The following is a 16793-nucleotide window of genomic DNA, read 5'->3' on the forward strand; positions in this document are numbered from 1 at the left end:
ACCTTCTATTCAGCCATTCTCACAAGGGTGACTTTTGAAAGTTAAGATCGGTGATCTCAAGAGCACTCAGCTGTTCTTGCCCAGGCAAGCAGGGGACACTCCTTTGCCTATGTAGAAACACATTGTGAATCATATATCCTGTTGCCTTCAGTGGCAGATTTTAGAATTAGAAAAGATCAAATTATTACAGTTAATGTTTATCGTAATGGATGAGAATCCTTTGGACTCCAATGTGAGCCCAAGTTTATCTGTGGTAATATGGATGCTTTATAATAAAGTAGATATTTTCTTCAGGAAAAAAATAAGTTTCAGTGACATAAGTTACTGGCAAGCTCTCAACATTAAAAGTACACTTGTAGAAAACAGGGCTGTGCATCTGTCAGCAGCTCTTTAAAGAAGCTGCATACATTCCTGGGCTGCACAGTTGCCAGAAAAAGATACATTTGATTTAAGGAGGTGCTGACAAGTGTGATATGTGCACCCAACCACATTCTGAATCACCTTTTCTCCTTCAAATCTGGATTGTTGCACAAGGCTAATAGAAAGCCATGTTCATCTGTCAGCCAGGAACATTAATGCAATCATAAAGAAGTTTATATACTCTGAGGATCTGGGAAGTAATATCTGGGATAGATGAACCAGATCTCTTGATCATTTATTGAGTTTCAGTTTAGATGCTGTACACAAAAACATTGGTAACTATTAGAAGGAAACTTAAATTTTTTTCATATTACAGCTTTACCAGCCATATCATACCTGATTGCAAGTCGAAAGGAATGGTTTATAAAATTCTTGTAATGTCATTCATATTCAATATTGCAAACAGTGGCCTATGTAGTTTACAATAACCCTGCACAATTGTCTAGAGGTATTAGGCAAGTATTTACAGGCTAGGGGTTGGGCTAAAGCTAAAAGAATTGTTTAAAATAGTCTGCCAGAATGGTTTGTATTCCATTTTTCTCACGAATTTGTTTTGAGAATAATACTCAATAACTGTGCAGTGGAGTCTGCTGTCAATATTGCAGAACAAAAATAGGGTTCATCTGGATTCCCAGTCAGAAATTCCTATACATCTCAGGTTTCAGGAAAATTCAAATCTATAGAAACCATACTGTCATATATCTTCCTAAGCCAAATCAGACTCTCAGTTGCATGTGTGTTTCCGCTTTTTGTTTCCGCTTTTTGTTTTTGCAATTTCTTATGTATTTATGTTTTTATGTGAGGGCTGATATAGTCATTGTTATTGCTAGTATTGTTATTAAGTTTTGATGTAACTGGATATTTTCATTTTTGGTTCTATAGATAGTGAACTGCCAAGAGTTGTTTTGATAACAGTGCGATAGAAATATGATTGATTGATTGATAGATAGATAGATAGATAGATAGATAGATAGATAGATAGATAGATAGATAGAGCGGGCAGGCAGGCAGGCAGGCAGGCAGGCAGGCAGGCAGGCAGGCAGGCAAAAATTTTCTGCTCTATTGATTGCCTGTGGACTGGTTGTACTTTTAAATATTCAAAAAAAATTTACCCATCAGAGTAGAGGCTCATGTTCTTGATGCTAATGTTCTGGTGTAATTACTTACATGGTAGTTCATTTTATTTCATTTTATTTTATTTCCCCTTTTTTTAATGCCCACAGCCAAAGGTTCAGATCAGAGATACACTGTATTTTGCAGTGGGGCTCTACTATTATTCCATATTTAGTAATAATCTATATCATATTGTAAGGCAGACAAAAGGTTTGGTTCAATTTTATCTTGCTGAATAATTTCTGAAGTATACTTAGAAATTCAGTGTTGAGTCTAGAAAAGAAACCAATGAAAACTGTACAGCTCAAACATTAGTGAAATGGTAATACAGCAAACAGTCAAATGATAATACTTTACTATTTGAAATAGTATGTTTCTTGTCTTTCTTTAAAATGTAAAATCTATAGAATAAAGAGAATCAGGACATATCTTGTGCTCTAACTTAGTGGCACTGGTCCTTGCCAAACCAGGTTAAGGTTGGGTATTTGGACAGTTGTGCCCAGATACTAGCAGACTGTAGGTTTTATAAATACATACAGAAATAATTAAAATCTAAGGGGTTTAGAAAAGTTAATCTCCTTTCAGTAATCTCTGCCATAAAGCATGCAAAGTCACAGCTGGCAGAGAGCCCAAAGAGGACCGGCTGTTGGACAGCACGTGGAGCCTGAAGTTCAGAGAGATTAAGTGAAATCACTACTCTGCTAGTCTCTTAGATATGAGGCTCTAGAACATTTTTCCTAGCTAAGGTGGCACTTCAGCTAAACTCCCCAAAAAGCACGGAAGGGATGAAGATGTAGTAAATTACAGTTGTGTTTCAATAAAACCAATTGCTTGAATAGTTCCCCAGCTATCCAAAATCAAACAAATTCAAATGAGAATATGTTATTAAATATTATATGCTGTTAAATTTATCATTCCAATGTCAGATAGAAGAATCATCATTCATTATGAATACATATAATTGACAGATGCTTGCCATCTTTGGCTTTGACAGAAATCAATTTAATCATACTGCAATTTATCAATCTGTTCCAACAGACTTTTTTTTTTTTAACATTGTGCTTTTCTATTTTTCTGGATTACTGTTTCCTACTGTTTGTGCATAACATTGCTTACCCCAAAAGGGAATCACTTGATGCATATGTAGGTCAAGATTTGTGGACTAAAGCAAGCAATTTAAGTTGATCTTTTTAGGAAGATATTTACAGAATTTATTCCAAGGTTTGCATTTAATCCAGTGTTCACAAACTTACTTTTTTTTCTGAATTTAAACTTAAGGTATACATCATTCTTCTATTTCAAAAAGTATATTTTAAAATGTGTCAATTATTCATACTTGAAAGATCCAATTTCTGATGTTTTTGCATGTGAATGATCAGATTCCTATTTGGAAATAATCAGAATAGTGACTCATGAGGAAGCACAGCAAGCAAACATTTCTGAGTAAACCTCTCTCTCCAGTGTTGGGGGAAACATAATTACCCAATTGCAAAGCAGTAGAGGCAAGGTCCCAGAGTCATGAAGACACACATGACCATCTCTGTGAAATTGAATCTTTTATACTGGCAGATGTACTGGGATTCTGGTCTTTCCTCTACCATTTTCATAGATGTTTCAGTCCTGGTCAGATCTAAAGATCAGTGTGAATGTTCCACAGGGATGTTGAGCTGGTTTGCCAGTGAGACTCACTGAATGGACTTGCCCTTTCACAGTCTTTCCCTTAATATCCTAGAAGGTCTATGTGAAGATAACAGCAGTGGAGATGCTAAGAGCTTTCTCCGCCATTTACTCTCTCTCAACTTACCTCACCTTGCAGGGTTATTGTGGGGAATATAGGAGGAGAGAGCATAATGTACACTGCCTTAAGTTGTACAAAATGCAGGATATACATTGATAAGAGCCTGTTAGACTTGCCAAATGTTGTACAAATGCTACAGTTCTTTTTAGAGATTTCTAGTCATTGTCTGTGTTTACAAACAGCTTGCATATCAAATCAGTCAGAAGCAGAAAAGGCTCTTATAATTAACTGTTGCTCAGATGAACATCCTGCTGAATTTGAAGATAGAAGACTTCAAGTCCAGATCCATGCTGCCTTGCAGGGGAGTTTAAAGAGTTAAATTTCCAATTGTATTAGCAGATTGTGTTTTCTTTCTATGATCTGGGCTGACAAGACATCAGTATTCTATTCATCTGTTGGGAATTAGGCTGTTAATCCAATCAATGACTCTTGAGTGAGCTGCGGCCTGCTGCCTTCCCACTGGGGAACAATCGGATCAGACGGCAGATTGTTTAAGAGCACAACGCTGTCCCAGTGTCAGGTGGAATTCTTGAGTGTTCCCTGGTGAATTGGGGCTGGGAGAAACTGTCTCAGACCATTTATCCTATTCTTTAAATAACCAGATACCTGCCTCATCCATACTAAACTGATAAGCAGTTGGGGGGAAAGCAGAAGAGAGACCCTGACTAAAATGTTAGGAAACCGGCTGCAGGAAATAGTTGACAAATGTGTGATTTATGTCTTATTTTTCCTTAAGAAGGTTAACGAAACAAATCACTTTGTTACGCTGAAGGAATACTGGAATTAGTTTCTCTCACAGTAGTTTTACAATAGTATTTTTAATTTGGACTGGCTTGAACATTTTCTCATGGAATAAGAAACACAAGTCTCAGTAAATAAATGTATAACCAATATACATTTACATACTAATATAAATTGCATAACTCATACAATTTGGATCTTTTTGTTTTAGAGATCTTTATTTCTCCTAGGAGTTTGTGAAGTATAAAATCTGAATTAGAATTAAGTTTAATTAAGAGATTCAGACCAGAAATTTTATAGACTGAGTCAAGTCAGTTACATTTTCTGTTTACTGCTGCTAGATGTACTACTAGATATTCATTCCCCAGTTATTAAAATTAAATGTTTGGCTGCCCAAAATAATGGGCAATGCCCAAAAGAATATACCATAGAATCTGAACAGTACATAGGAGGAGTACAGACTTGAAATACTGTATAGTACTTTTTAATTTACCTCCTTGTGAGTACTGTGGCTTGCAATATCTAATACTTAAGATACTGAGATATTAAGAGACAGGCAACGTTTTCCAGTCAAAGGCATACTTTGCCCCCCTCCCTGCCTACAAAGGCCACAAAGGGAATATGTGTGTTAATGGGGTGACATTAAAATAAAGTGGCACAAGCATTTTTGGCTCATTTTTTCTTTGTTTTGGGGTTTGAGGCAATTAGGTTATTTAACCATGCACTTATTCCATCAGTCTGCACTAGCTGCCAGATTCTAAGTATAGAGGTGTTAGAACTTAGCAATGCAGGAAATGGTTGTCCTAAAGAATACTTCCAATTATTTCAGCCATCCAGGTACCAGCAATCTTCTGGGAAGGTCCTGCTGTCCATGAAGGCTTACAGATTGTGCTTTGGGGATAATATAGAGGTGGGATTTATCCATAGAGCCATCTGTCCTTGAAATATCCTCTTCCTGTAGCATGCTGGGCTCTAAGGTTGACATGCATCAAGTATTTTTTAAAAGAATAATCTTTATATGTTGGCCTTTCTCAGCTAGTACCTGTCCCTAATATCAGTTTTTAATGGATTGTGTTACAGGAGTATGGACAAAACAGAAAATACGTTTTGTTTCAAACCAGACAAGCAATCACTTTCTGGAAGTTCTGCCAAATCATTATGAGCTGGCCAGAGTTTGGCAGAAACAAAACCTAGAATGTTTTGGTTGTTTCAGGTTTTGGCCAACACAAAATCCGGAGGAATCCCATAGAGATTTGATGGGGAATGAAGGTCAAGGCTGATATGTATTAGCTCCTGTCTCCTCTCTCTTGTGTATGGCCTGAGTGCCAGCCCACCTGCCCCCCAAATTCCCAGTATTTTCCCTTCCCTCAACTGCTGCCAGTGTAAGGAACAGCACACCTGTTCCTTATTGTGTTGGTCTCAAAAGTAAAGAACAAGAAACCAAGATGGCATATCTCACCAGACCATCGGCCCAGTGCCTTTCCCACCCTCCTACTATGCCTCCCCTCTGCTGCTAATGCTGCTAGTTTCTCAGCATGGCAAGATTTCACTTGCTGACCAGCCCTCCACTGTTTCCAGCCCCTTCCCTTCCCCTGTCTCGGGTGCCTCTGCCAGTGTCCACACATCTCCAAAGAAACTGCTCAGCCTTAGCTGTTTCCTGCTCTTAACACACCCAATTACTTCTGCCTGAAAAAATACATTTCAGTCTTATTTTAAATCCAAACACCAACAATTTCTGCAGTGAAAATGAGTGATTTTTGCTGTTACTGCATGGATGCTCTCTGAGTGCCACAAAATAAGAGTCACTTTTGGGCTATGATTGCCCATCCCTGACTTTAAACGTTAAATACCCATTGGTTGTTTTGAACACTGTTCTTTTATATTTAAAAAAGTAAATATTTTTAGGGTGAACCCAGTTTCATTCACATACATCTTTCTATTTGCATCTCCTCAATTCTGTATGCTTCCTGCTTGCCGTTCACACTGGATGCTCATCCCCACATACTGGGATTGTGGAAGAGGGGAGGTTTAACCTTTTCCTCCTCCTCCCAGCAATCATGATATTGGTTTCCCCATCCCCCTTTATGCTGTTATCAATCTTAGGGAAATGATTAATAGTGTGTTTCGGAGAACATTGGGTTTGGGGAAATCTATCCTTCTCCCCCACCCCCATGTTGATCAACTGAGCACCAGGGAAGGAAGGAAGATATAGGTGCACTGTCCCATTGCTCAGCTGAAAATATTTCTTCATCAACGCATACTTTATGGAATTCCCTGTTGAAAGATATTCAGATGACCAATAGGAGAAATGACTCTCTGAAAGAAGGTTAGCAAATTCTAAGAGAATTTTATTAAATCCAAATACATCAAAAGTGGAATGCTCCATGTCAGACTGTTGGTCCAGTGCTCAGTAATGTTTATACTGATTAATAACAGCTTTCCAGCATTTTGCAGAAGATGCCAGTGATTGAATACAGGTCATCTTGCATGCAAAACACAAGTATGCCCTTCCCTTTTAGTGGCCATTGTTTGTGATAGTTAAATGGAGCTCCAGCTTCAAAGGCAGTAAAGTCTGTGGGAGCAACAGAAGGGCAATAGAGCTCAAGTAGTTGATGGATTCTAGTCCAACAGAAATCTAATGTTCTTATAATCTCCCCTCCCTTCTCCTTTACACAGATCTCCTGTGAATAAGTTAGTATGCAGGAAATGGAAAGTTCATTTGGTCATTCGAGAGGAAAGTAAGATTTAGTCAAGATTGCTTTTCATACTACAGTATTGTGTTGTTGTGTTCCTCTGCCATTGTCTTTAACATTTCCATAAAATAAAATAATATTATTGTTAACAAAAATTCTGAAGTAGTATATAAGACCATTTATTATAACTAACTCACCTTTATGAAAAGATGTATTTTTTCCATTCGTGGGATTTTTAAAATATTTTTTCTACAGTACTTGATTTATACTTTTGGGCAACAATTGCCTGCATAAAAAAACTAATAGAAAAGCTGTGTTTACTTTTAAGTTGTTCTTATTTTAATGTGAAGTAGGGCAATCAAAGCTTAATCCTGCCAATCATCTTTAAAAGGGGTGAGAGCTGAGAGCTGATATAAAAACTTGGTAAATGTGCCTTCAAGATCCATGTAATGTGAGAGCTCAGTCTCTGTATAATCATAATGACTTCCAGTCTGAAGAAATGTGAAAAATAAAATCATGATCAATTAACCATTTTTCTCATATTTCAGTAGTCCTTAGTTCTTGTTGATAGGTACAGCTCCAAATGAGCTACTTTTAGGCAGTAATTCATTCTGGAACAGAACAGAGTATAAATAACTATTGGAAATATTCCCCCTTCTTGTTTAGTAACTCAAAATGAAACTTAATTATCCTCCTCAATTTCCAAGAAAAAAAGATGAACTGTTCCATTTGCTTATTTATAGTTGCATTTTTACAGCAGGACTGGAAAGTTTCCTTAGTACTTGTCTAGAGGCAATTTATCATGGTTATACATGGAAATGTTACTGCATTATTCCAATCTATTTATTTAATTTATTTTTTAAAAATTTTACTGAAACTGTTTCCTGCATTCCAAAAGTTTAGGCAACTTTTAGAAATTTATATATTCCAAATCTGTTTTCTATAGTGCTAAACTACGAATATGTGTATTTTAAACATCAGAGCTTTTGTGTGGTTTGAGGTAATAATACTTTCAAAAAGGCCTGTAGAATTAGGTGTCCGTCTTGTTATTTCTATCAATCAGAGTTGTAGCACCTCTTTAGTACACTTTTCTCCTACAGCAATTATTTTTTAAGCCAAAAATTCTCAGGATTGAGAAATTGATTATTTTTCCTCTTGTCAAGCATAGTGGTTCAGGACACAGTAACCAGGCACTGTTAGACAAGGTGTTCCCTGCAGTAAAACCCCAAACATAGAAGTATTTAGCTTAGGTTAGGTACAAAGACCATAAGAAACTAAGTTTACATTTAAACATGTTAGATTGAAGAATACATTAAAAATATACAACCAGTATCCAAGTTTGTCAAGAAAACTATACTATTAAATGTTGTATGGCAAGGCCACTGAGTAAAATTTGGTGACCCTTCTGGGGATCTTGGGCAACTTGCCAGGTAAGAGGAGAATATTATCTGATCTACAGAGGGACGCGGTGGCGCAGCGGGTTAAACTGCTGAGCTGCTGAGCTTGCCGATCGGAAGGTCGGCGGTTCGAATCCGCGCGACGGGGTGAGCTCCCGTTGCTAGTCCCAGCTCCTGCTCACCTAGCAGTTCGAAAACATGCAAATGTGAGTAGATTAATAGGTACCGCTTCGGCAGGAAGGTAACGGCGTTCCGTGTAGTCCTGCCGGCCACATGACCACGGACGGGTCTACGGACAACGCCGGCTCTGCGGCTTAGAAACGGAGATGAGCACCGCCCCCTAGAGTCGGACACGACTGGACTTTACGTCAAGGGAAACCTTTACCTTTACTTACATGGGTTGTTAATTAAGAAAAGCATTCTTACAGCCACTCAAGTAGAAAGAGCAGCACAGAAGCACATATAAGACCAATATTTCCCCCAGCAGACAGGAACATGGTCACTTTTGCACTGGAATATTGTTAAATTTTCCCTCCAGCAACACAGATGGCAAAATGTTGAATCTAGTAAGTATGAAAATGAGTTGGGCATAAGATACTGGCTAGACAATTGGCATAGAAAAGAGGTATTCCAAACAGATCTGCACAAAGTACTTAGATCTTCCTGAATGTCATTGCCAAGAGCTCAGTGTTTCAGTTCTATTAGAGCTCTTTCAAGGCCAGACAAGGCCAATATTGAACTGATAAGCTATAAAATAATTTAGGTCTGGAATTGTACTTGCCTTCTATGATGACAAATTATTATGTCATAAAGTCGGGGAAGTGTCAGGAAAAAAAAAACTAATTTACTTCGAAATTTCAGATGGAAAAGCCTCATGCAAGCATCTACGGAGATTAAGCCAGATTCCAACCTCACCAGAGAATTTGGTACAAATTGAGGAATCTGACATTTGGACTGAATGGAGCAGTTGGATCACAATAATTACATATCTGTGCACCATATATCAACTAGTTGATGGTCTTTGCTCTGAATATTTTATTGCAGCTGGGACATAATTATTGCCATTGAGATTGTGTAGCACCAAATAACATTGGCAGTTTTTATTTGTGACTTTGTATGTTTATTACCTTCCTCCAGGTACAGAGCTAATATTCTGTGCCCTTTACCCTTGAATTAGATGAGAACAGGATGTAGGATATGAATATGTTTGTGAGCATTATGCTCTTCTATTGCTCCTTCTCTTGACTTTTTGCCATCAGCACTTTACTTCAGATAAGTAAATAGAATTGCATCTATTTTATGGCAAATTATAAAATGGTAAATTCAGCACATCAGAGTACCTTTCTTTAATATATAATGCTATGTAAATTAAATAAGTAGTCTGTCTAAATTATAAAGATTCAAGAAACTTCATTCGGTGCAAAATCATTAGCCAGAGTGCTCATAGGTGTTTGCCAGTGGGCACATATTGCACCTATTTTGCAGGGCCTGCTTTGGTGCCTTTCAACTTCTGAGTGCAATTTATAGTGCTAGTTTCAACCTATAAAGCCTTTTATGCTGATTACTGTCAGGAGCGCATTTCTCCATTGGAATCAGCGTGACTACTTCAATCATGTTGGAAGAAACAGTTGGTTGTCCCCCACTTTGGGAGGTCATGAGGGTCAAGGCCCAGAGGCTTTTTTCCATCATCAGGCTGGCCCTCTGGAATGACCTACCATGAAAAGTGTGTTTGGCTTCAACGCTAGTCATCTTCTGGAAACTTCTGAAAATAGTGCTTTTCCAGAAGATGTTTGGGAGCTGATGCCAGTTGCTATCTGGAATGTATGCTTGTACATTTTATTGTTGTTATTGTTTTTCATGTGTGAGCCACCAAGAGTCTGCATACAACTGTAGTGGGATATAAATATGATATATAAACAAACAAACAGACTCGTTTTTCAGTTGGAAACTGATAGAGGACACATGCTACTCCATATAATACAAAGTGGAATTTCAGGATAGAGCAGAATCTGAAAAATCCCAAGATTGGTGGAATAGGCAAAACAAAGCAAGTTAAATTCCAGAAAAGACAGATTACAGTTAAAAGGGCAAGAGGCAAGATTACAACTGAGATTGAGATCCAGAATGGAAATGTTGAAATAAAAGTGCCAGGCCAAACACTCACAGGAATTACTGCCTGACACTGGAGTAGGGAGCAAATGTATTACTGGAGTCATCTTCAGAATGAATTCCACAGCAAAAAGATCAAGCCGGAGCTTTATGGAGCCTGCTGAAGAAAAAGAGTCCATTGATCAGCTGGTGGTGTTCATGCTTCTTGGTACTAGAGTGTAGATTCAACAAAAATCTCAGTGTGGCAATCTAGTATGTATTCGTAGACATCAGTTTCATGGTTTTTTCATTGAGCTATAAATTGAATAGTAATGTAAAGGGGCCCGTTTTATTTGTTTTTATTGTTATATTTGATCTCTTCCTTTTTATATCAGAAATTAAAATATAAACAATGAGGTTAGTAAAACAATAATTAAAATATAAACAATGAGGTTAGTAAAATAGAGTACACAAGGCAGCAAAAGTGCATGCTACATAAATTCTTAAGATCTATCATACCTGTGAAAATAAAAACTTCAAATGGATACCAGAAAGTTATAAAACTTGATTTTCTGAAGGGAGAGTTAAGACATGAATGTCACAACTGAAGAGTCTTCCACTTGTTGCCTACATCATCTAAGTGAAATCTAAATCAAGGTCCCTGAGGATGGTATTAATATTCAGGAATGCTTGTGAGAAAAAGATAGATATGCCAAGCTGGGTTTCAGCTGTTCCATCCACCTAGAACCTAAGGGAGGGGGGAGTGGCATATGTTCATCAGGAGATTCTAATGATTACTAAGAGCTCTGATCTGTAGGTGATCAGTTGTGAGACCCTGTCTGTGTGGTTGGGCCAGAGAGACATACTAGGGATACTTCTTTTGTACTTTCCTCCCAGGTTTTTTGTTTTGTTTTGTTTTTTAATCATATGATGTAGCAGTTCGGTGTTCATGCTGCTTTTTCTTGCTGGGAAATCCTTGCGAGGTCCAGCAGCCAGATGTGTAGACTATTTAGGCGTGACAAGTCACGTTGCCCGGGGTGCACCACGAGGAGGCTAGTCTACATTGCACCAAGTTGGGCTGAGAGGAAGTGACTGGCCCAGGGTCACCCAGCCAGCTTTCATGCCTAAGACGGCACTAGAACTCACAGACTCCTGGTTTCTAGCCCAGAACCTTAACCACTAGACCAAACTGGCTCTCCTCCCAGGTAAACAGTGGCATCAGGGTTGGTGGTCGATACATCTAGGTTTCTGGTACTGAATGATTTCAACCTTCCATAAGTGAGGTGGATTCTGAAGCAGCCCTGGACAACCACCATGACAACCATGGTCCTTCACACATGGTCACAGGCCTGACACACAAGGGGAGGCTACAGATGAGATCTGATCTGTGCCTCACATTACTTGTGTTGCAATCTGGTAGTGAAAAAAGTAAGAAGTACTCCTTGTCATGGACATTTCATGTCTTGTAATCTCCAAAGAGAGGCAAGGCCAGTTCTACTGGTCTACTTCAGGTATCAGATAATCGATTCAGTTTGGTTCCAGAGGGTACATGCAGAAATTTCCAGTAATTGGGAGGGCAATTCTGTCAGTAATCTCACTGATCTCTGGAATATGGAGGCAATAGGGGCCCTGGATAGGATTGCTCCTGAGCAGCTTTTGTCTATGTACTGGCCCTGTAGGTGCCTTCCTGGTTTTCTGAGGAGTTCCAGGAGATGTTCATGAAATGGCACTATAAGCAACACTAGCAAAGATGAGTGCATCCTATTGGAAAAGTATAGGAGCCCACGTTTGGGCCTGCACTGTGGCTATAAGGACGGTAAAGCAGAGATATTGCTCCACTGTTACTGTGTCTGTGGGGTGCCATCCTACAATTCTTTTTAAAGTGACCAAGACCCTTCTAGGGAACAACAGGAGAAAACAAGTGCTAACCAGCCACTGTGAGATTTTTGCAGATTGAGCACTTTTCAGATAAAATCACTTTCATTAACTTGGAGCTGAAAGATGATTGGACAGAATCCAAACAAAAGTGCCAAGGATGACATCTTGCAAAGTTACTTGACAATCCTCGTGAGATGAGCTCTGCCACCTATGGGTTAGAACCCTGCCCCTCCTGGATTGTATGAGATGAGAGGTTAGATCTGAATCATTGTGAGCTTCTCATTGCAAGAGGAGGAGATCCTAGCATCCCTGAAAAGGGCACTGGTATGCTCCCTCCTTATGGAGTCAGCCTTAGACTCAGCTGTATTAGATAATGATGAACAAGTCTTCCTCTCTTAATATCTACATGAGGCCACTGGGAGAGGGCCTTTGATAGTTGAGGTATAATACCAACAATACACTGATAATACTCAACTTGCCTTCTCTGTCCCAGACCAATTGGGAGATGCAGTCTTGACCCAATATATTGGGTTAAATCTCAGGGCTTGAAATTTGACCCTAGCAAGATGGAGTGTTCCTCCAGAAAAGGTGGTATGCAGTTTAGGGGTTCTAAACAATGAGCTCCTGCTAGCCCTTTTGTCCAGCTCTTATGGCTGTTTCTTGAACAGAAAGCTCTGGACAAACTTAATGCCCTTGTCACCTTTTATTTGGATTACTGCAATGCACAATACATGGGATTTCTCTTGAAGTCTTTCCAGAAACTTGAACTAGTGCTGAAAGGGGCTGCCAGTGTGCTAAACAGGATCATCTTATATAGCCACATAACACCAATATTGCAGGAACTTCATTGGCTGCCAGTTGATGTCCATGTGCAGTTTAAAATGTTGGCTATCTCCATTAAAGACTTATATGGATGGAACCTGGTTATCTACAAGACCACTTGCTACAAGCAGAATCTGCCTGCTCAAGACAGAGAATTCTTGCTGCAGTTCTCCACTCCTGATGAGATACAACAAGAGGCAAGCATTTCCTGAAGGAGTCCCCCTTCAGTGGAATGCTTTCCAGATCAGTGTCTTTACTGTACTCTTGACATTTAGGAGGCTGCTGAAAACCTGTTCCAGAGAGCATTTGGGATAGCAGAGTGCATTTTGATGAGTGGTGATGTCTCTAGTATAAATAGGGAATGCGATGATGAATTGGATATTCAACTGTTAACTACAGTATCATTCTATTGATACTGTTGGTAGAAGATGTTTCATTGATTTGGTTTTGGTGATACTGTTCAAAGATATATGGGGATATCTCTAAGTTTACTGCTTAGAGCTATCCCCACGTAGCCCCATAGAACTTAAAAGTCACTTAAAATAAATAGACACCTGCATCCTAAGCTCTTTGTGGTTTTAAAAATTAAAGCTAGAAGCAGACCGGAAGTAAATGTAGCTCTTTTAAAATTGACAAATTTTATTATTTTGACCCAGGAAATCAAGAAGAAAAGAAAAAATAAGTTGAAAGAACTTAATCTTGTACTCTTCTTTTTCCAGGATGATGAAGGTCAAACAGCATTGCATTATGGTAAGTGGTGCATTAACATATTTACTATTAACCCAGTATAATATTGCATTTTGAATACCTAAGGAGAAGTCAGTGAAAAGAGATACAGCAAGAATAAAGATTCATTTAGGAATGGGCCATAAGTGATACAAATCCAGAAAACTAGTTTTCTATACAATAATTTTTAATCTTAAGCCTTTAGTAATATCGCAGTATTATCTTAATGAGAATAATAATCTTTAAGATATGGCATTGGGGAAATTACATCTCTTAACTGTCAAGCTGCATTGTATTTTCATTGAAAATTACCATTGATTATGCACATATGATACTGTAAACTTCAGTGTTTTTCTAGCTCTCAGAAGCTAAATAACTTAGTTGATTGCTACTACAATCCAGAGTTGAATATTTAGCTAAGATGGTTAGTTTTTTTTTTTCAGTTTTACAGTAAAGCCATGTTTATAAGGAGAGATACAAATATATACAAAGGCAAGCATTAAGGCAAGCATTAATTCCATATTTTCCACTTTCCAGTACAATTGTATAGAAAGGAGGGGAGTGTTCAGATTTAAAAAAAAAAAAATCTGTTCCATTTTTCATGCCTTTTTTGTTTTTAAACTCCATTTTTTGCAATTTGTTACTCAAAAACATATAATAGAAAAAATATATCCCAATAATTGGGGGAAACCATATACCACTGTAAGTCTGGTGCAGTTAAAGTGTGTCTGTTGCTTGTTAATCAGTACATAAAACTTGAGGTATTGTAATTTCAGTCTTGTGTCTTTATATATCATATTTTCTGTCTTGCCATTTTGGCCAGGAGGTGACCAATTCCAGTAGTGCTAATCAAATATTATGTGTAGCCTGATGGTATCATATTACTTCAATAAATCATCCTGACTTACTTAAATCTGCTCTGTTCTGAAAATCCTTACTTAGGTATAACTTGGACTGCATAAAATTATTAATTATAATAGCAACTTGAATATATAGGCACAACACTTACTCTGTGGGAATCTGCTTTGCCTCAAGCTGTACATTAAACCAAGGAGTTAATGATAACCCTTTCAGTAAGAAGGGTAAAGCAGAATCTGAGTTTATCCATCTTTTTATGAAGGCATTTGGCCTGACAGCTGTCCTTGCTTCAGCAGCTCTGATGATTACAGAAAGTGTCAAACTGTATCCTTAAATGAGTTATAAATCCTAGTTCATTCTGATTAAACACTGGTCAGAGTCATTAGGAGGTTAAATGAAGGACAGCTCCCAAGTATGTTATCCTCAAATGTGCTGCCACCCTCCTCAGCCAAATATCTTTTGGTTATTAGTGCCCCAGTCATTTGTGGTCAGCTCCAACACTGTCTCTTAAAATTCCAGGATGTGCATGGTCTCCCTTATGAATGGCCTGTTAGCTTTATATTCCCTTTTTAAGACTCCCCCCTCTTCTATATGTGCACACTTGTTCCCCGCAGGGAATGCTCAGATGATTGCCTCTCTGTGTCCCAGAGGAAATCAGGGTTTCTCCTTGGACTTGAAATCACATGACTCTAGAGTGGGCTGGCTTGCTGTAGTCTCCTGGGGATCTTTTTTTCAGTGTTGAAATGCCATCTGCTCTGTTTTTTGCACTGTGGCAAGGCAGTCAGAGGGAATACCAGTGAGAAAATAAATAATAAAAAATGAAATCCATCATGAAGACCCTGAGGATTAATGGACTTGGAAGGCAAACTGTGCTGAATGGAAATTCATCTTCACCTATGCCCGTGTCAGGACTGCCTTGCTGGTGTTTGACAAATAGAGGTTTCGAGGGTATGCCATAAATTCAACAACTGTTCTAATCTCCAGGGATGACTTTGCTGTGTTTGGAGGTGGGCTGATATCCCCTTGGGCATCCCATTGCATAGGCAACACATTGTGTCATGGAAGGCTTCCTCCTCAGAAATGCCAAGTACCTTGCCAAATGGCACTCCTTAGTATCAAGCCATCCATCTGCAGAAGATCCCCAGTGTAAATGTGAACAGGCTATTTTCAAGTAAAACAGCATCTGGCCCCATTCTGCTTGCTGCAGAGGCTTCTGTCGAAAGATAATAACAATCAGGAACTAGATTCATTCCTGATTCAAGCATGCCATTGACCTACAACACTACTGATTTAAAGATTGCCCTCACTGATTAATCAGTTTGGTCCCTTTAGGTACATAAATATGCATCAAATAAATATGCAAAGAAATGAATAGTACCTCTTTAAAGGCTATATCATTTAAAGATACACAGTTATAGGATAAACCCTGCTGTAAATAATTTCATGAATTGTAAAGGCTGCTACACTGAGAAAAATATCTATTTATGGTAAACATAATAGGTTCCAAAATGCTTTACAATGTGGGTCAATTTCTTGTCATTTTTACATACATTTTTACAAATCTAATGAGATACTCAAGATGTGTTGCAACAAGCCATGGATTCTTCCTTTTTTTTTCATAAGTTTCAACAAGAGATAAAATAGAAAGAAAGAAAGAAAAAGAAAGAAAGAAAGAAAGAAAGAAGAACTAAGAAGAAAAGATCAGAAAAATAGCAGAATTAGGCCGCAGAAAAGAAAAAGAATAGCTTCTAACCTTCTTTGATACAGATACAAATATAAAATACATTAACTCTAAAATTAACAATAGTACACAATGTTTCTATAATCATAAACAATTCTAATCAAATCCCAAAATTAAAGTTTCATTTCTTTCAGTTTCAAGCATAAAGTCCAAAAGAAGTTTCCCAGTAGAAACATAGCTGGACAAAGTCTTTTCTTTAATCAAGTAGACAATTTCATCATCTTGGCTAATTCCATTAACTTTCACAATCCATTCTTCCATTGTAGGTATTTGTAAGTCCTTCCACCTCTGTACATATAAAAGTCTTGCTGCTGTTATCATATATAAAAACCAAGTCCCATGTTTTCTTTCAATCTGTTTATCCATCAAACCTAAAAGGAAAACCTCTGGTTTCAATTGTACATTTATTTTGAGAATAAATTGAGAATCTGTTCCCAATATTTCTTAGCTTTCTTACATGTCCACCAAAGATGGTAGAAAGTACACCATGGATTCTTCCCATGGAGGAACAGCAACTT

The 16793-nt window shown here is 38.1% G+C and overlaps 1 protein-coding gene across 2 annotated transcripts in view; it reads left to right on the forward strand.

Moving 5' to 3' along the window:
* Positions 1 to 16793, forward strand: part of ACBD6 (acyl-CoA binding domain containing 6) — a 138291-nt gene that overhangs the window by 109492 nt on the left and 12006 nt on the right. For both annotated transcript variants that reach the window (XM_063298457.1, XM_063298458.1), the window contains one exon: positions 13670 to 13700. In XM_063298457.1, coding sequence (XP_063154527.1) covers positions 13670 to 13700 — 31 coding nt within the window. The remainder of the gene's footprint in view (positions 1 to 13669; positions 13701 to 16793) is intronic.

The sequence above is a fragment of the Candoia aspera genome, chromosome 3 (genome assembly GCF_035149785.1).
Source record: "Candoia aspera isolate rCanAsp1 chromosome 3, rCanAsp1.hap2, whole genome shotgun sequence".
NCBI lineage: Eukaryota > Metazoa > Chordata > Lepidosauria > Squamata > Boidae > Candoia > Candoia aspera.